General features: G+C 48.0%; 1 protein-coding gene across 1 annotated transcript in view; it reads right to left on the reverse strand.

Annotated features, from left to right (window-relative positions):
* Positions 1-2,559: 2,559 nt before the first annotated feature.
* KDM1A (lysine demethylase 1A) overlaps positions 2,560-18,246 on the reverse strand; it is a 160,099-nt gene continuing 144,412 nt past the window's right edge. Inside the window, exons 18-20 of the mRNA XM_039511420.1 lie at positions 12,495-12,622; positions 5,052-5,198; positions 2,560-3,225 (exon numbers count right to left, since the gene is read on the reverse strand). Coding sequence (XP_039367354.1) covers positions 3,040-3,225; positions 5,052-5,198; positions 12,495-12,622 — 461 coding nt within the window. The 3' untranslated portion in view covers positions 2,560-3,039. The remainder of the gene's footprint in view (positions 3,226-5,051; positions 5,199-12,494; positions 12,623-18,246) is intronic.

Consider the following 18,246-nt stretch of genomic DNA (forward strand, 5'->3'; position numbering starts at 1 on the left):
TGGCGGATGTGATTGCAGAGCCATTGGCCATTATCTTTGAAAACTCATGGCGATCGGGGGAGGTCCCGGATGACTGGAAAAAGGCTAATGTAGTGCCCATCTCTAAAAAAGGGAAGGAAGAGGATCTGGGGAACCAAAGGCCAGTCAGCCTCACCTCAGTCCCTGGAAAAATCATGGAGCAGGTCCTCAAGGAATCAATTCTGAAGCACTTAGAGGAGAGGAAAATGATCAGGAACAGTCAGCATGGATTCACCAAGGGCAAGTCATGCCTGACTAACCTAAATTGCCTTCTATGAGGAGATAACTGGGTCTGTGGATGAGGGGAAAGCAGTGGACGTGTTATTCCTTGACTTTAGCAAAGCTTTTGATACGGTCTCCCACAGTATTCTTGCTGGCAAGTTAAAGTAGTATGGGCTGGATGAATGTCTAGTCGGCAGCTGGTTTCAAGCGGAGTGCCCCAAGGGTCGGTCCTGGGGCCGATTTTGTTCAATTTCTTCATTAATAATCTGGAGTACGGTTTGGACTGCACTCACAGCAAGTTTGCAGATGACACTAAACTGGGAGGAGTGGTAGATACGCTCGAGGGTAGGGATAAGATATAGAGGGACCTAGACAAATTAGAGGATTGGGCCAAAAGAAACCTGATGAGGTTCAACAAGGACAAGTGCAGAGTCCTGCACTTAGGACGGAAGAATCCCATTCACTGTTACAGACTAGGGACCGAATGGCTAGGAAGCAGTTCTGCAGAAAAGGACCTACGGGTTACAGTGGACGAGAAGCTGGATATGAGTCAACAGTGTACCCTTGTTGCCAAGAAGGCTAATGGCATTTTAGGCTGTATAAGTAGGGGTATTACCAGCAGATCGAGGGACGTGATCATTCCCCTCTATTCGACATTGGTGAGGCCTCATCTGGAGTACTGTGTCCAGTTTTGGGACCCACACTACAAGAAGGATGTGGCAAAATTGGAAAGAGTCAGCGGAGGGCAACAAAAATGATTAGGGGGCTGGAGCACATGACCTACGAGGAGAGGCTGAGGGAACTGGGATTGTTTAGTCTGCAAAAGAGAAGAATGAGGGAGGATTTGATAGCTGCTTTCAACTGCCTGAACGGGGGTTCCAAAGAGGATGGATCTAGACTGTTCTCAGTGGTAGCAGATGACAGAACAAGGAGTAATGGTCTCAAGTTGCAGAGGGGGAGGTTTAGTTTGGATGTTAGGAAAAACTTTTTCACTAGGAGGGTGGTGAAGCACTGGAATGGGTTCCCTAGGGAGGTGGTGGAATCTCCTTCCTTGGAGGTTTTTAAGGTCAGGCTTGACAAAGCCCTGGCTGGGATGATTTAGTTGGGGTTTGGTCCTGCTTTGAGCAGGGGGTTGGACTAGATGACCTCCTGAGGTCCCTTCCAACCCTGATATTCTATGAGTCATGCTAGCCAAAAAGATAATGGCCCTGCTCTGAAGAGTGTACATTCCCATTTTGTTTGTAATTGGAGAACTCAAGAAACTTAACATCTGAAAGTGCACTTAAAAGTTACCTAAAACCCAAACTTAGGTGTGCATGTGAATGATACTCAGAAGACCAAGGCCACCACGCAGAAGACTGTATAATTGAGAGATTTCTTGCCTTAGGTTTTATTACTTAAAAATTTCTCTCTCATGTTTCCTGGGTCCAGCTCTTCACAATAATCAACCTGACTCACCTGAACCTGCAGCTCTCTTTTTGCAGTTGAAAGGGACCAGAAATGCTAATACTTTGTCTGTGTCTGAGACTGAAGAATGGAAGTAATTCTGTTAGAGAACTAAGGCCCAGATACACAAAAGGAAATTAGGTGCCTAGACTGGAATGACAATGGGACTCACAAAGCCAGGTTAGGTGCCCAGGCTCCCTATACAATGAACAAGGAGAGACAGACATCTAGGAAAGGAATCCACAAAAGACAGTATGCTAGATGGGGAGCTGCCTAAGCTAGCCAAAGGAGAGGCTGAGGAGAGGAATGTGTCCGAAGCCCCACCCCCTCAGGGGGTTAGGCACCTAAATCCAGGTTGGAAGGAGGCACCTCTCAATGCTAGCAACGCTCACCTGGGAACCCCTCTCCTGAAGTCAGACTTTCTTGCAAGAAATGCAGGAGAAGGAGCCACTGATGCATTCTCTCTGACAACTTTTAGCCCAGTGGCTAGAGAATATATCTGGGATGTGGGAGACCAGAATTCAATTTTTCCCCACCTCCCTTCTCAAGAGAGCACTCTAACCACTGAGTTATGGGATATTCTATTGTGGGGTTCCCTCAGTCTCGCCTGTTGAAGCTGTTCCATTTTGTATAAATACTTTTAAAACAATTACCAGGGGGTGGGAGGCAAGGGAGAGAGAATGAATAATGCTGTGGCCTGGTGGTTAGGCTTCCAGTCCCCTGAATCAAAGACTATTTATTCCAAGTGAGAGATCACATTGCAGTGGCTTAAGGACTATTTTGGAGTGGTTCTGCGATGAGCATTACTTGTAACTCTGCTTTTACTACTGAGGAAAAACAACTGCACCAATTTAATTCTCAAATGAAAGAGGAAGAAAGGAACTTGGTGAAAATTTTATTTTTTTCAAAACAATCAAAAAAAGTTCACATAAGAGACGAATTCTACACTGTTACCAACAACAACCAGCTACTAGAGTCTGAAACCTTTTGTGCAATTACTGAACTGTGAATACGCCAGTAGGTTCTTTGTGCCAAAAGAAATCCAGCTAAACACCAGGAGCTTGGATTCCCACTGTATTTGCACTGCCATAGGAATTCCTGACCAGTTTGGCAGTAAGACACTGTATATATAGCTGGAAAAACAGACAGACAGGAATCTGTATACCAGGTGCATAGACAATAGTCAGATCATATTTCATAAGGCCATTCCAATGGGGTGATTCTATTAAGTGACTTCTGGCACAGTGCTTTCAGTGGCTACTGCTACAGACTATGAAGACATCTTGCTCCCAAAAACGAGTCCACAGCAAATGCATTATGAATCCATCACTCCTCTGGCAGCTTGTATCTCCCTTATATGCTAGGGGCCTGTGGTGTGGGCACGCCAGGTGTAGCTTGGCGTGGCAGAGTGTACATGGCTCCAAGAAACTGGTCTGCAATACGTCCTGCTTCTCTCAGCCCACTCAGTAGAGCACCATGGACAGTTGCTGGGTAATTACGAATTGTGTGTTCTCCTGCGAAGAAGAGGCGAGGAATTGGCTGGGAAGAACAAACAACACATTGTTAAGTGTCATATAGCTGACTTAGCTCAGGTTCTCTCTCATAAATGCTAGATTTCTCAGGCGAACTACTTAAAAATAAACATTTCTCCTAGTCACAGAGTTACTTCTGCTGCACGAAGCTGGTTTAGGTATGAACTAGATAATCTCAGGGAATGTTATAATCTTTCCTTCAACAAATGCCTCTTGGCCAGAGGAGAATCCTCATCTGCCTCCCAACTATCACAAATTTTCAGCTTTAAAAAGACATCTATTGTGTTGAAGGGAACACTTTACTGCTAGCTGTTGAGGGAGCTGGGCATCAGAGCAAAAAGAAAGATTACCATAGAGTTTGGTTTTGAAGCCAGAAATTGGGCTGAGAGAGAACACAGAATGTTGTGTATTCAACATTGTGTGTTTGATCATTTCTACACCACCACATCTGATTAAAGATCTGTCTACACAAACACTTACTGCACATCGAGCTGGGGTGTAAATCTACAGCGTTTCAGCATGCCACACACTAAGCATCCCCATTGACCCTGCTGCTGCTGCACACTAAAAGTTCACTAGTGAACACTGACATACTGTGCTTTGAATAAAGACAGAGGGGAAAAACCTGAGACAATTAACGGTTTGTACATTACAGTCTGTGGTGCAGACTATCCAGCAACATATCAGGGGCTAAACTAATGGATTTAACCAACCATAACAGTATTCAGAGGGACTAAATAAGACCCTGGTACTGGAGCCTCACCATGCTGTGTTCAGAAGCCCCCTGCTTTTAGGGATTTCACCATTTGCTCAATAGGTTAGCAGGAGACAGAACTTTCACTGTGGCTCCTAAGGTATGGACACTTCCCTAATTCCTTCTACTTTATCCCATCACTCCTTACTTTGAAAACATTTTAAAATGATTCTTTGGAGGCATTTCTTGTAACTTATTACAACCCGTTCCTTCCCCCACTACATGATGTGGTTACATGTTACAGGGTGGCCCCTTGCTGCATCATGGCGAAGATGGAGCTGAGTAGATATTTGTGTTGCAAATCTTTGTAATGTGCCTCAAGCAACTTGGGGGCTGGGAAGACACTTTGTGAATGACACTTATTTCTGTACATGCTTCCTGACAGGCAGAGGATGTACTAGACCGATTTGTGCTCATTTCCACACAGAACCTCTGTTATGGCATCATCTACCTCTCGACTTTTTTCATGGAATAAGATGAGCCAAATTCTCTCTTTTACTTCTTGAACAGGAGGATTGGACTAAGAGCCATCAGGCAGTTGAAACATTTTACTGCAAGAACAAGGTTCATTAGTAGAGCTGGTCAAAAAAATTTTGATGGAAGAGTTTTCAGGTGGAGAAAACAGTTTCAAACTCAAAACTTTTCTATTTTGATGAAAGTTTCAATGGAAAAATGTGAAAACAAATCATTTCATCTTTTTCATTTCAATAAGGTAAAAATGTTTTCTTTCAATCTTTATATTTAATATTGTATATTAGAATATGTTTATTATTATATATTTTATTATAATACTTTGACATAACAAAATGAAATATCTCCATGTTTCCAAATGACATTTTTTTGAATTTCTCTTCAGGAGAAGTTTCAAAATTTTGACTTTTTTTCCAATTTAGAACAAAAACAAATTTAGAAATGTTGGATTTTCCCACAGGAAATTCTGTTTTCTGACCAGCTCTAATCGTTAGAGTGTATCTGGAGAATGGATGAATTACCGAATGCTCCTGTTTCACAAATGGCTTTTGAAATCCTATTATGTTCTCTTGCCAGTCACTTCTAATTGCATTTGTAGATTCTCTCACCTGGGGAGCACCTGGAATGGCTGGTCCTGGAGTAATTGGCTGAGCCATCAAGTCATAATCATTTCCAGAAGATCCAGCCGCAACATAAGAATAGGACCCCCGGGCCCAAGGGTCAGCACGCCAACGAGATACCACTGTCTCTTTGGGCTAAGACAAGAAAAGAAGAGTGTTGTGTTGTCTATATCACTAGTTTTACATGAGTAAGTTACAGCAAGTAAAATAAGCATGAGGCCCTAATGCTACCATGGTGTGTGTCTGTATTTGTTTTCCTGTGTGTTAAGCAATATTTGCACCACAGTTGTCATGGATCAGGAAGCTCACTTCTGCAAATATTCTATCAAACACATTTCACAGGACAATAGTACAGAAACTCCACAGAAGAGAGAAGACTGGAATCGGATGTTTTGAACACAATCACAAAGCAGTGACTTAGCACCTGTTGAGAACTGCAATTCCCACACTGTCTGTGCACGGGAATAGAATTTATGCACTTAAAAATGCTACATGGTAGCACTTCCTACAATTGTCAATGAAAGCAAGAGCCCCTTCTGAGACTCATGAAGGATCTTAAGGATCTGCCTGATCGAACTCTTTTTGCCAGTTCTAGATCTGGGATGCCACATTATGACCCTGGCCCATTTTTAAATTAGAGGGCCATTACAGAAAAGACTTACTTTTTTTGTAACTGGTGTTCTTTGACATGCTTTGCTCATGTCCATTTCACATTAGGTGCGTGTGCTCGCCACATGCACCGGTGCTGGAAATTTTTCCCTCAGCAGTATCTGTAGGGGAGCAGCTCTGGCGCCCTCTGAAGTGGCACCCACATGGCGCGATATAAGGGGCGCTGCTGGCTTCTCCCACCCTCAGTTCCTTTTTGCCAGACACTCCGACAGTGGGGAAGGAGGGCGGGTTGTGGAATGGACATGAGCAACACATCTCGAAGGACACCAGTTACAGAAAAGATAACTGTCTTTTCTTCTTCGAGTGCTTCCTCATGTCCATTCCACATTAGGTGACTCCCAGCAGCTCCCGTGGAGGTGGGTAGGAGTTCACAGCTGCGCAGATTGTAATACAACTCTGCCGAACCCAGTGTTGTCTCTGTCCTGCTGAGAGATGGTATAATGAGACGTAAACGTGTGGACCGAGGACCACATCGTGGCTTTAAAGATGTCCTGGATCGGGATGTGCACCAGGAAGGCCGCCAAAGATGCATGCGCTCTAGTCGAATGGGCCCTGACAATTGGCAGCGGCGGGACCTTTGCTAGCTCGTAACAGGTCTTTATGCAAGAGGTGATCCAGTTGGAAATCTTCTGCAAAGAAACTGGAAGGCCCTTCATGATGAAGAGCTCAGTCAATTTACGGAAAGGCTTGGTACGCTCCAGGTAAAAGGCCAAGGCCCTCCGGACGTCCAGCGGATGCAGACACCTCTCCTCGGCAGTCTTGTGCGGCTTGGGACAGAACACAGGCAGAAACATGTCCTGCCTCACGTGGAAGGAAGATACCACCTTCGGTAGGAAGGCTTGGTGGGTCCGCAGCTGGACCATGTCCTTATAAAACCCTGTATAAGACGGTTCCCAAGGTCAAGGCCTTAATCTCTGAGACTCATCTTGCTGACGTCACCGCCACCAGGAAAGCGACCTTCCAGGATAAGTAGGAAAGGGAGCAGGAGCCCAGCGGCTTGAAAGGCAGGCCGGTGAGCCTGGAGAGGACCATGTTAAGGTCCCACTGCGGGAGAGGGGCCCATACCTGTGGGTAAATCCTCTCGAGGCCCCTCAGAAACCTGACAGTCATGTCATGAGAAAAGACTATCTGAACTTAGATCGGCTGGTGGAGCACAGAGATGGCTGCAAGGTGCACTCTAATGGAAGAATGCGCCAGACCCTGGGTCCTGAGGTGCAGTAAGTAGTCCAAAATGGACTGCACTGAGGAATGTGAGGAGGAAAAGCCACGCTCCGACGCCCAGCAGGAAAACCTCATCCACTTCGCCAAGTTAATCTCATGGATGGCTTCCTACTTCGGAGGAGGACCTGCTGGACCTCCTCCAAGCAGGTATGCTCCTCTGAGTTCAACCATGGAGTGTCCACACCAAGAGGTTTAGAGACTCGAGGTTGGGGTGTAGGAGCCGACCGTGATCCTGTGACAGCAGATCCCGATGGTAGGGAAGGAGCCAGAAAAGGGGCCACTACCATGTTCATGAGCATGCCAAACCAGTGCTAGTGAGGCCATGCAGGGGTGATCACGATAACCTGTGCCTCGTCCCTCTTGATCTTTACTAAGACCCAGCTGACCAGAGCAATCGGAGGGAACGTGTACATCAGGTCCTCGGCACATGACAGGAGGAAGGCATCGGAGAGGGAGCCCTTGCTCAGGCCCTGCCGGGAGCAATACCGATGGCACTTTCTGTTTTGCCTGCTGGTAAACAGATCTACTTGGGGAGTTCCCCACCTCTGGAAGATCGTGCAGGCCACTGGTGGAGCGATCCCTTGTGGTGAGAGAAGTCCCTGCTGAGGTGATCTACTAGGGCATTCCTGATGCTGAGGAGGTGACCGGCTTCCAGATGGATGCCATGGCCAATGCAGAAGTCCCAGAGATGGAGAGCCTCTTGGCAGAGAGCTGACGGGCGCACTCCTCCTTGCCTGTTGATGTGGAACATCAAGACCATATTGTCCATTAGGACTCTCACCACTTTTCCCGACAGGTGCAGCAGGAAGCCCTTGCAGGCTAGCCAGACCACTCTGAGCTTCTTGACATGTGTAACGTTGTCTCCTCTGGAGTCCACGTCGCCTGGGTCTGGAGATGTCTGAGGTGTGCCCCCCAAATGAGGTCTGAAGCGTCCGATACTAGCTCGACAGATAGAGTGGGACTGTCTAACAGGACTACTTCCAGGATTTTCTTGTGATCAGTCCACCACTGCAGTGAGGTGAGAACCGCTGGAGGAATGGTTACGATCTTTTCCAGGTGGTTCCTGGATTGGGAATAGGTTGACGCCAGCCATTGCTGCAGGGGCCGCATGCAGAGCCTGGCATGGCAGACCATGTATGTTAAAGCTGCCATGTGGCCTAGCAGGTGCAGGCTGTTGTCAGGGGAACTGTGGACACTTTCATGATGAGGTCCATCAGGGCCTGAAACCTGTCTAACGACAGGAGCGCTCTCACCCGGGTTAAGTCGATCATGGCCCCGATGAATTCTATCCTTTGAGCTGGAACTAACGTGGACTTTTTGTGGTTGACCAGTAGTCCCAAGGAGTGGCACATGGCTTGTAGTATAGTGATGTCGCCTTGGACCTGAGCCTTGTAGCTGCCTTAGGCCAGCTAGTCGTTGAGGTACAGGTAAACCTGGATATCCTGATGCCTGAGGTAGGCCGCAACTACCGCCATGCACCTGATAAACACCCTGGGTGCTGTAGCCAGGCCAAACAGAAGGACCACAAACTTGTAGTGGGCCGAACCAACCGTAAAACAGAGGAAGTGTGAATGTCCTGGGAAGATTGCTACGTGAAAGTATGTGTCTTTCAGGTCGAGGGTGGCATACCAGTCTCCCGGATCCAGGGAGGGGATAATGGAGGCCAGGGAGACCATGCAAAACTTTAGCTTCCTTAGGTATCTGTTCAGGTCTTGCAGGTCCAGGAAGGGACACAGACCACCCTTGGCCTTTGGGATCAGAAAATACCGGGAATAGAAACCCTTGTTCCGGTAAGGAGGCAGGACCTCCTCCACTGCTCCCAGCTGTAAGAGCCCCTGAACCTCCTGCTTGAGAAAACTCTTGTGAGAAAGGTACCTGAAGAGCAACGGGGAGGGTGCGTGGGGGGGTGTATGGAAATAAACTGGGAGGGTGTATCTGTGCGCAACCGTACTGAGGACCCAGTGGTCCGAAGTTATTGCTGACCGCGCCGGGAGGAAAAAGGAAAGGCGGCTGCAAAAAATTGGGAACATTGGATCCAGGAAATAGACTGGTAGGTCATCCTCGGGTATCCCTCAAAATGACTTTTTAGCTCCTTGCTTGGAGTGGGTTGAGCCCGACTGGGAAGAGGGTGGGGGCGGGTGGCTTGTGTGCACTCTGTAGCCTTTGTGTGGCGGATCCTGCTGGGGTTGGCTCCCTTGCCTCTGGGGAAGTTGCAGTTTTAACCACTTACGTGCCGGGCCCAGAATGTAGAGCCCCAGGGTTTTTAGGATGGTTCGGGAGTCCTTCAGCCCATGTAATTTGTTGTCCATCTGCTCCGCAAACAGGCCCTGGCCATCGAAAAGGAGGTCCTGAATCAACTGTTGACTCTTGGAGGACAACCCAGAGAAGAGCAGCCAGGACGCTTGCTGCATGGAGATGGCAGATGCCATGGTGTGGGCGGCAGAGTCTGCTGCGTCAGATGCCGCTTGAAGGGCTGCCCTGGCAGCGCCCGTGCCTTCGTCGAGGATCGCCCGGTATTCTTTACCGGAACCTTCTGGGAGGGCATTCTCAAACTTGGCCGCGGTCTGCTACGTGTTAAAGTTGTAGCAGCCAAGGAAGGTCTGGCGTTTGGCCACCCTCAACTGTAAACTCAATGAGGAATAAAGTCCAGTCTCCTGGAGTCTGTATTTTTGGGGGTAGCTCCCGGTTGCCCCTGTCGTTCCCTGTGGTTAACTGCCTCAACCACCAGGGAATTTGGGGCAGGATGGGAGTAAAGGCATTCATGCCCCTTAGCTGGGACAAAGTATTTACGCTCTGCCCGTTTGGAAATGGGGGGGCAGAGAGGAGGAGGTTTGCCACAAGATGCTGGATATCTTCAATACCCCTTCGTGAAGGGGAAGGGCGACCCTAGCAGAAGCTGCGGAGGAGAGGATGTAGAACAGGGAGTCCACTTGCTCTTCCCATTCCTCCACTTGCAGGCCAAGGTTGGACGCGACCCTTTTCAACAGCTCCTGGTGCACTTCAGTGTCATCCTGCGGAACTGGGTGAGGGGCTCTATGATGGCCTCGGTCGGAGATGAGGAGGAGGCCGGTACCGGGGGTTCCACGACACTCACTGGTGGTCCAGCAAGCTGTTCCCCTTGGTCCACATGGACTTGAAGGGTCCTTTCCTCTGGGGCCTCAAGCACCGTAGGGAGTTGAGTCGTCGAGGCCACAGGCCTGTCCAAGGCTCCCGACGCCGAGTGGGCAGGCTGGGAGGGCTGGGTGAACCTCCACAGGTTCCAGGGGTACCATGGGCAAGGCAACTGGGCAGGTTTCGGTACTGATGATGCAGGCAGCACCGAGGGTCTGGAAGGCTGCCCCGCTGATATGGAGCTTTACTCCGTTCTGGAGCCATATCCGGAGCGATTGCTAGCTGGTGACCCGGATCCACTGGAGCGGCGACACCATGCCTGGTGATAATCGCGATCACGTCTAGAGAAGGACCAGTCCAAGCAGGATGTGTGCCTCCATTGGGACCTTGGTGACTGGTGGCGCTCAGTGGATCTGTGATAGGTGACTGCCAATCCACGTCTCGTGCTTTGAGACTGGTACCGGACAAGGAACGGGACCTGCAGGTCATCTGATCGTTCCCGGGATCTGTAATGGTGTTCTGATGATCTGCAGGGCCAGTCCTGACATTCCTGCTGGGGAGCGCATGCCTCTGTGGATCTGCACCAGGTAACTGGCGAGGTCCGCCTCGAATCCTGCTGCTGGTGCCCAAGGTCTGGTGATTGTAGAGGGCTCCAATGCGTCTGCCTCCCTAACTTGGAGGCATGATGGCTTTGAGCGGGTGACCGGTGGTGGGACATCCCCCGCGATGGGGAGCAGTACTGTTGAGGCAAGGGCAGATGGGAAGGTCCCAAGGCGGCCTTACCCCATGGTCTGGCCACTACCAGGGCTGGTGTGGGCGGCACCAGGAGCATCAGGATCTCCTGCACAGCCTGGAGCGCTTCAGGCATCGACGGCACCTGAAGCTGATGAAGGCCCACCTGTGTCCGGGTTTCTGGGCTCGACATGAGCTGAGGTCTGACTTCCCAATGAGGGAGATGAGCCACCCAGCGTGGGTCTTAGCACGCCCCCACCCCTGTCCTTCCCCTTGCAGGGAGTAGGAGACTGTCCCCTACTGGCCTTCTCCGACTTCTTGGCCGGGGCCATTGATCAGTGCCGACGGGGCACTACACACCGATGCCGCGGTGCTGGGTGCCAAGTCGGACCTTTGCTCTGGGGATGGAGTGAGCGCCGACTCTATCAGGAGCACTTTGAGTCTGTTTTCATGCTCTTAGGCTTTGGCTACACTTACACTTCAAAGCGCTGCCGCGGCAGCGCTTTGAAGCGCTAAGTGTAGTCAAAGCACCAGCGCTGGGAGAAAGCTCTCCCAGCGCTGTCCGTACTCCACCTCCCTGTGGGGAATAACGGACAGCGCTGGGAGCGCGGCTCCCAGCGCTGGGGCTTTGACTACACTGGCGCTTTGCAGCGCTGCAGAGGGTGTGTTTTCACACCCTGCTGCAGCGCTGCAAATTTGTAAGTGTAGCCAAGCCCTTAGTCCTAAGTTTAAAGGACTTGCAGATTTGACACATCACTTATGTGCCCTTCACCAAGGCACCTGAGACAGCTACTATGCAGATCGCTCATGGGCATGGGCCATTTGCAGCAACTGCAGGGCTTAAAGCCTGGGGACATGTCCCATCCCCCAGCTAAGTCCCTGATGGTACTAATAAAACTCCAGCTATTGCTAAGGGCTGGCTAACTAACTCAATTACTAACTATGTACACTAACTTTACAAGAACTCTAGTTTGCATGAACGAAGTCTAAGCAACACTACTAAGAGCAGAGAACATTCCGTGCAGCATCACTGGCAGCAAGAAGGAACTGAGGGTGGGGGGAGCCAGCGGTGTCCCTTATAAGCCATGCGGGTGCCACTCCAGAGGGTACCAGAGCCGCTCCGCTACAGATACTGTTGACGAAAAAACTTCTGGCACCGGTGCATAGGGTGAGCACACACACCTAATGTGGAATGGACATGAGCAAGCACTCAAAGGAGAATCTGATATTGTGATAAATTTATCAAAGATGTAAACGTTGTGCTGGTCAGTTAATACATTCAGCACAGAGGATCCTATTTGTCATTCTTTCACAGAAATTGCTATCCTTGCCCCGATCCTAGTCCAAAGATAGAATTCCTGAATTAATTTATTACATCTGCCGATTTTAGTTTACACAATTTTAAGACTTGTCAGATTAAGTGTGGCCCTGGAGAATGAACAATTCAAAACCCGTCTAAAGTCCTATAATGTCTCTGACATTTTGAAAAATGGTTATGGTTTTGATAGATTCACTCCATTAACAGGTCCTAGAAAAGAACAGCTGGCACTCCCATATACCATGGAGGCATTCAAACACTGGTGCAAAGAGTGGCATAAATACCTAGCACAGACAGGTAGATAATACAATCAATTATCTAGGATTCTTATATTTTCTAGGACTCAGAGACTGATGTACAAAACAGAGTGTGAGTAGTACCTGGGGGACAGCACTGCTGCCAAAGATGCCTTTGAGAATTGCAAGGCAGCGCCCAACAATGACATCATCACTGATGTTTTCCATGATCCCAGCTGCTTCTCCTGCTACCAAGGCCAAGAGAATTGGAGCTAAGGAGGAGGAGGAAGAACAATGCATCAAAGTGCTGGTAGATATTTTTTTTTTAAATATGAGTAAAGTACTTAAACTTAGAAAAATGTGGAACAGAACCTAAATTTTCAGGACAAACCAAACCCAACAAAATTACAAAAATGGCCTTAAGTCACCAAGAGCCAGGTAAACCACCACAGTGCAAATACTTCACTTTGAAATAAGTGAGATGAGGTTACATTATAATTAAAATGAACATTTTGTTAGTTTCTTATCCAGGACAATTCGAATGACTGGAATGTTAAAAAATCACTGTTTATAACCTGCTTAGAAAGGATTAAGTTGGTAAAAGAGATGGAGGTGGCCCTCATTAAAGACACCATGGCTTTTTAAAAATGGGAAATCATGGGGTGTGTCTAGTGGGGCTCCACGGGGACTGGTACTAGGCCTGACACTAGTCAACATTTTTATGAATGATCTGGAATTAAAGACAAAATCATTGACGACACAGACTGGCAGAGTGGTAAACAATGATGAAGACAGGACTGTCATACAGAGTGATCTGGATTGCTTGGTAAAAGGAAGTTATTTACCCTTTTGTAACAGGAGTTCTTTGAGATGTGTTTTCCCTACCTGTATTCCACTGTGGATGTGTGTGTACTCCATGCACTTGAGACTAGAGAATCCTAGCAAGTAGTGTCTGTTAGTCTGCATCTATGCCCCTGCTTGCCTCAGTAAGTGCTGAGGGCATAATGGGGGATGCAGACCAATAACTCTCCAGTTCTTCTTCTTACTGTGAATCAGAGAAGATCTGAAGCAAAAGGCAGATAGTGGAATACAGATAGGGACCATACATCTCAAAGAACTCCTGTTACAAAGGGTAACTAACTCTCCTTTTCAAGTGCTGGTCCCTCTGTGTATTCCACTGTGGGTGACTGACAAGCAGTACTCAGAGGAGGGTGCATGTATATAGGTGGTTTGACTGCTTGTAGAACTGCTGTCCCAAAGGATGAGTCAGCAGAGGAGGCTTGGACCAAAATGTGATGTCTCCTGCATGGATGGAACCATACTGCTGCCTTGCAAACATCAAGCAGAGATACTTCTTGAAGTGATGCTACTGAGGCTGCCTAAGTTCTCAGGGAGTGAGCTCACTCCCTATGTGGTGTAGGAAGGCGATACAATAAGATACAGCCAGAGATCCACTTGGAGACCCTCTGGTAGGAAACAGATTGTCCTTGGCCTCATTCCGCTTTGGCAAGAAACAGCCTAGGTGACTTTCTGGTCTGTTTTGTTCTCCATCAGTAAAATGCCAAAGGTCATCTCACATTGAAGGAGTAGTCTTTTCTCAATGTGGGAGGTATGGGGCTTTAAAAAGAACACAGGTAAATGGTGTCAAGTATCAGAGGGGTAGCCGTGTTAGTCTGGATCTGTAAAAAGCGATAGTGTCCTGTGGCACCTTATAGACTAACAGAAGTATTGGAGCATGAGCTTTCGTGGATGAATACTCTTGCATCTGACAAAGTGAGTATTCACCCACGAAAGCTTATGCTCCAATATGTCTGTCAGTCGATAAGGTGCCACAGGACTCTTTGTTGCTTTTTAAAGGTAAGTGAATAGTCTAGTTTATGTGGAATTCCAAATCATCTTTAGGGATGATAATTTTGGATGCAGTCATAATGAGACCTGGTCTTTATGAAATACAGGAGGGTCTGCCATTAGGGTTCCCAGTTCACCTATCCCTCTGACTGAGATGATGGCAACAAGGAAAGCAACCTTCATAGACAGGTGAAGCATCAAAGAGGTAGCCAGGGGTTTAAATACTAACTTAAGGTCCAACCAAGGGGTTGTTTTATTACTGGTGGGAAAGTTCTAATTCAGCCCTTTAAGAACCGAGAGATGAACCTATACTGAGCTAAGGGAAAGACCTGTCATCTTGAGGGTAAGGAGGTAATCTACAAGAGCTGTTTGATAAGTTTTGAAATAAACGTTCTAGGTCTGACACCCAACCAAATACAAAGCATGAGGTGAAGAGCTTCTGGGCTGAGGTGCCTGCCCTCGCCTTTCTCTTGAATCAAGAGGTCCGGGAAGGGATGAATGCTGATGGATGGCCTGACATATGCAGGAGACCTGGGAACCAGAACTGCCTGGGCCATCTGGGCACAAGAATAACTCATGCTGTGTCCTGTTGAATGTTCTGCAGTACTCGAGAAAGCAGAAGGATAGGCGGAAAGGCATAGTTCAAACTGTCTGTCCAAGGGACTAGGAGAGCGTTACCTCTAAAACAGTATGTGCTGCATTTCCTGTTTACCTGCAATGAGAACAGGTCCTGAGGAAGGGTTCCCCACTGAGAGAATATGCTGTTCACCACTGAGCTCATAGAATCTCAGGGTTGGAAGGGACCTCAGGAGGTCATCTAGTCCAACCCCCTGCTCAAAGCAGGACCAAACCCAACTAAATCATCCCAGCCAGGGCTTTGTCAAGCCTGACCTTAAAAACCTCTAAGGAAGGAGATTCCACTACCTCCCTAGGTAACCCATTCCAGTTCTTCACCACCCTCCTAGTGAAAAAGTTTTTCCTAACATCCAAACTAAACCTCCCCCTCTGCAACTTGAGACCATTACTCCTTGTTCTGTCATCTTCTACCACTGAGAACAGTCTAGATCCATCCAGCTGTGTAACTTCTACTCATAGTCAGTGGCAAAGTGCTAGCTGACTCTGTCTGCCAGCAAAATCTGGGCTCCTGGGAGGTTCTGAAAGGGTGAAGTGGTTCTCTATATACCAGTTCCATAAACTGACTGCTTCTATACACACGGGAATGGCTCTCGCTCCTCCCTGGTTTTTAAGGTAGATTACAGTTCTTGTATTGTCTGATTTATGAGAATGTGATGAGACTGGATTAATGGCATGCTTGTCAGACTGCTCTGAATTCCAGGAGATTTACGTGCATTCTGGTTTCCAAGGGCATCCAAGTGTGACCATCTGCTGTGTGATCATCCATGAGTTGGCTCCATACAAAGAGGCATCTGTGATTAGTGCCCTGTTGGGTGTGGGGGACAGGAAATGAATGCCCATGCACACTTGTGCACAAGCTTTCCACCAGCTCAGAGACACTCTTACCTTGATGGGGATTGTCACTGAAGTATTCATGCTGTATCTGCTTGGGACATATACTGTCTGAAGCCAACCCTGTTGGCAGCGGAGGTAGAGTCTAGCGAATGGCATTATGTAAGTACATGATGTCATGTGAACCAAGAGAGAACGGCAAATCCAGACTGATGTCCATGGGTTATGCATAATCTGACCTATCAGCCCGCTTCTGACTTTGAATCTGTCCGTAGAGAGATAAGCTTTTGCCCTGAGTGAGTTTAAGGTTGCTCCTATGAAATCTATAGGCTAGGTTTGAGCCAACAGACTTTTCCATGTTCACAGAAATTCCCAAGGATGGTAGGAGACAAAGCAGAGACACCCTTCTGTGGGAAGGGTGAATATCAACATGAAAGCATGCGTCCTTCATATCGAGAACTGTGAACCATGTCTTTCTAGTGCTGGTATTATCGATGCCAAGGTAACCATGTGAAATTTTATCTTGCACTAAAGATACAGACTTGGGTACCACTGGTTCTGAGGGGGGGGTGTCTCCATTTGAATCGATAAAACTGGTAGTAGGAGACTCTTGAGCTCATTTAGGCTGATTTACCTCAGTGGGGGGAAGATTGTGCCAGTGGTACACATCTGACTATCTTGATGATGAGAGTCCAGTTCCATTGGCAGTAGCATCGGTACCTATGTTGGGAAGCCACAGCTAGTGGACGGAATCAGAGATGAACTTCTACCTGGTGAAGGGTGGACCTGACAATAGGAGAGATTACAGATCCAGGAAGATGGAGACATTGGAGCCTTAGAAGGCTGTAGCTTGTTGCCTCATGCTGCCAGAGTCAGTGTAAAGGGACTCTTAGTAATCAGTGGTTCCTTACATGGCTGACGCACTACCGCCCATGAAGGAGCCTCTGACCATGTGGTCATCGTCAGTATTGATGGTTCTTGATCTTTGGCTCCCTGTGCTTAGTTGGCAGCATAATCGATGATGATGCAGGAAGCAATACTGAAGAAGCCGTGCTCTTACACGCCTTCTGATCATGGCTACAAGGCTTAGGAAGACCTAAATCCTTGTGTCCTGGGTGCAAGGACTCACCCTACCTGGGTGGAGTTACTTAAGGATCCCTTCTCTTAAATATAAGAGGGGATCTATTTTTATGCCTATGAGAGTGTCTTTTACTCTTGTGAGAAGGCCCAGCCAAAGGGTCCTTTGCTCTAGTCATTCCCATTCCTGAGTCAGACATCGAGCTAGGTGGTGCTCTCCTCTATGTCTCAGGTCAATATACAAAGGGATTCTCTCCGGCCTGGAGCTGACTAGGGCCTAATGGAACGTTCCATTAGGTGCTTCCAAAGGTGGAGTTCTTGTGCCTCACATGTTCAGCTGGGAAAGGAGCAGCCAGTACTGCACTTAGCAGAGATATGAGCTTCTCTGAGGTAGCAGAGGCACACTGGTGATCATCACTGACCGAAAAGGAGTAGGGGCAGGAGAAGCCATTCTTAAAGCCTGGGCATAATCTAAGTCCCTCACTGGGTAACAAATGCTGATGAGTGGCCAGGATGTATGTAGGAGGTTTGGGAATCAGAACTGCTTGGTGTCAAGTATCAGAGGGGTAGCCGTGTTAGTCTGGATCTGTAAGAGCATCAAAAAGTCTTGTGGCACCTTATAGACTAACAGACGTTTTGCAGCATGAGCTTTCGTGGGTGAATACCCACTTCATCGGATGCAAGTAGTGGAAATTTCCAGGGGCAGGTATATATATGCAAGCAGGAAGCAAGCTAGAGATAACGAGGTTAGTTCAATCAGGGAGGATGAGGCCCTGTTCTAGCAGTTGAGGTGTGAAAACCAAGGGAGGAGAAACTGGTTCTGTAGCTGGCCAGCCATTCACAGTCTTTGTTTAATCCTGAGCTGATGGTGTCCAATTTGCAGATGAACTGAAGCTCAGCAGTTTCGCTTTGAAGTCTGGTCCTGAAGTTTTTTTGCTGCAGGATGGCCACCTTAAGATCTGCTATTGTGTGGCCAGGGAGGTTGAAGTGTTCTCCTACAGGTTTTTGTATATTGCCATTCCTAATATCTGATTTGTGTCCATTTATCCTTTTCCGTAGAGACTGTCCAGTTTGGCCGATGTACATAGCAGAGGGGCATTGCTGGCATATGATGGCGTATATTACATTGGTGGACGTGCAGGTGAATGAACCAGTGATGGTGTGGCTGATCTGGTTAGGTCCTGTGATGGTGTCAGTGGTGTAGATATGTGGGCAGAGTTGGCATCGAGGTTTGTTGCATGGATTGGTTCCTGAGCTAGAGTTACTATGGTGCAGTGTGCAGTTACTGGTGAGAATATGCTTCAGGTTGGCAGGTTGTCTGTGGGCGAGGACTGGCCTGCCACCCAAGGCCTGTGAAAGTGAGGGATCATTGTCCAGGATGGGTTGTAGATCCCTGATGATGCGTTGGAGGGGTTTTCGCTGGGGACTGTATGTGATGGCCAGTGGAGTCCTGTTGGTTTCTTTCTTGGGTTTGTCTTGCAGTAGGAGGCTTCTGGGTACACGT

The sequence above is a fragment of the Mauremys reevesii genome, linkage group 23, assembly GCF_016161935.1.
Source record: "Mauremys reevesii isolate NIE-2019 linkage group 23, ASM1616193v1, whole genome shotgun sequence".
NCBI classification, from domain to species: Eukaryota; Metazoa; Chordata; order Testudines; family Geoemydidae; genus Mauremys; species Mauremys reevesii.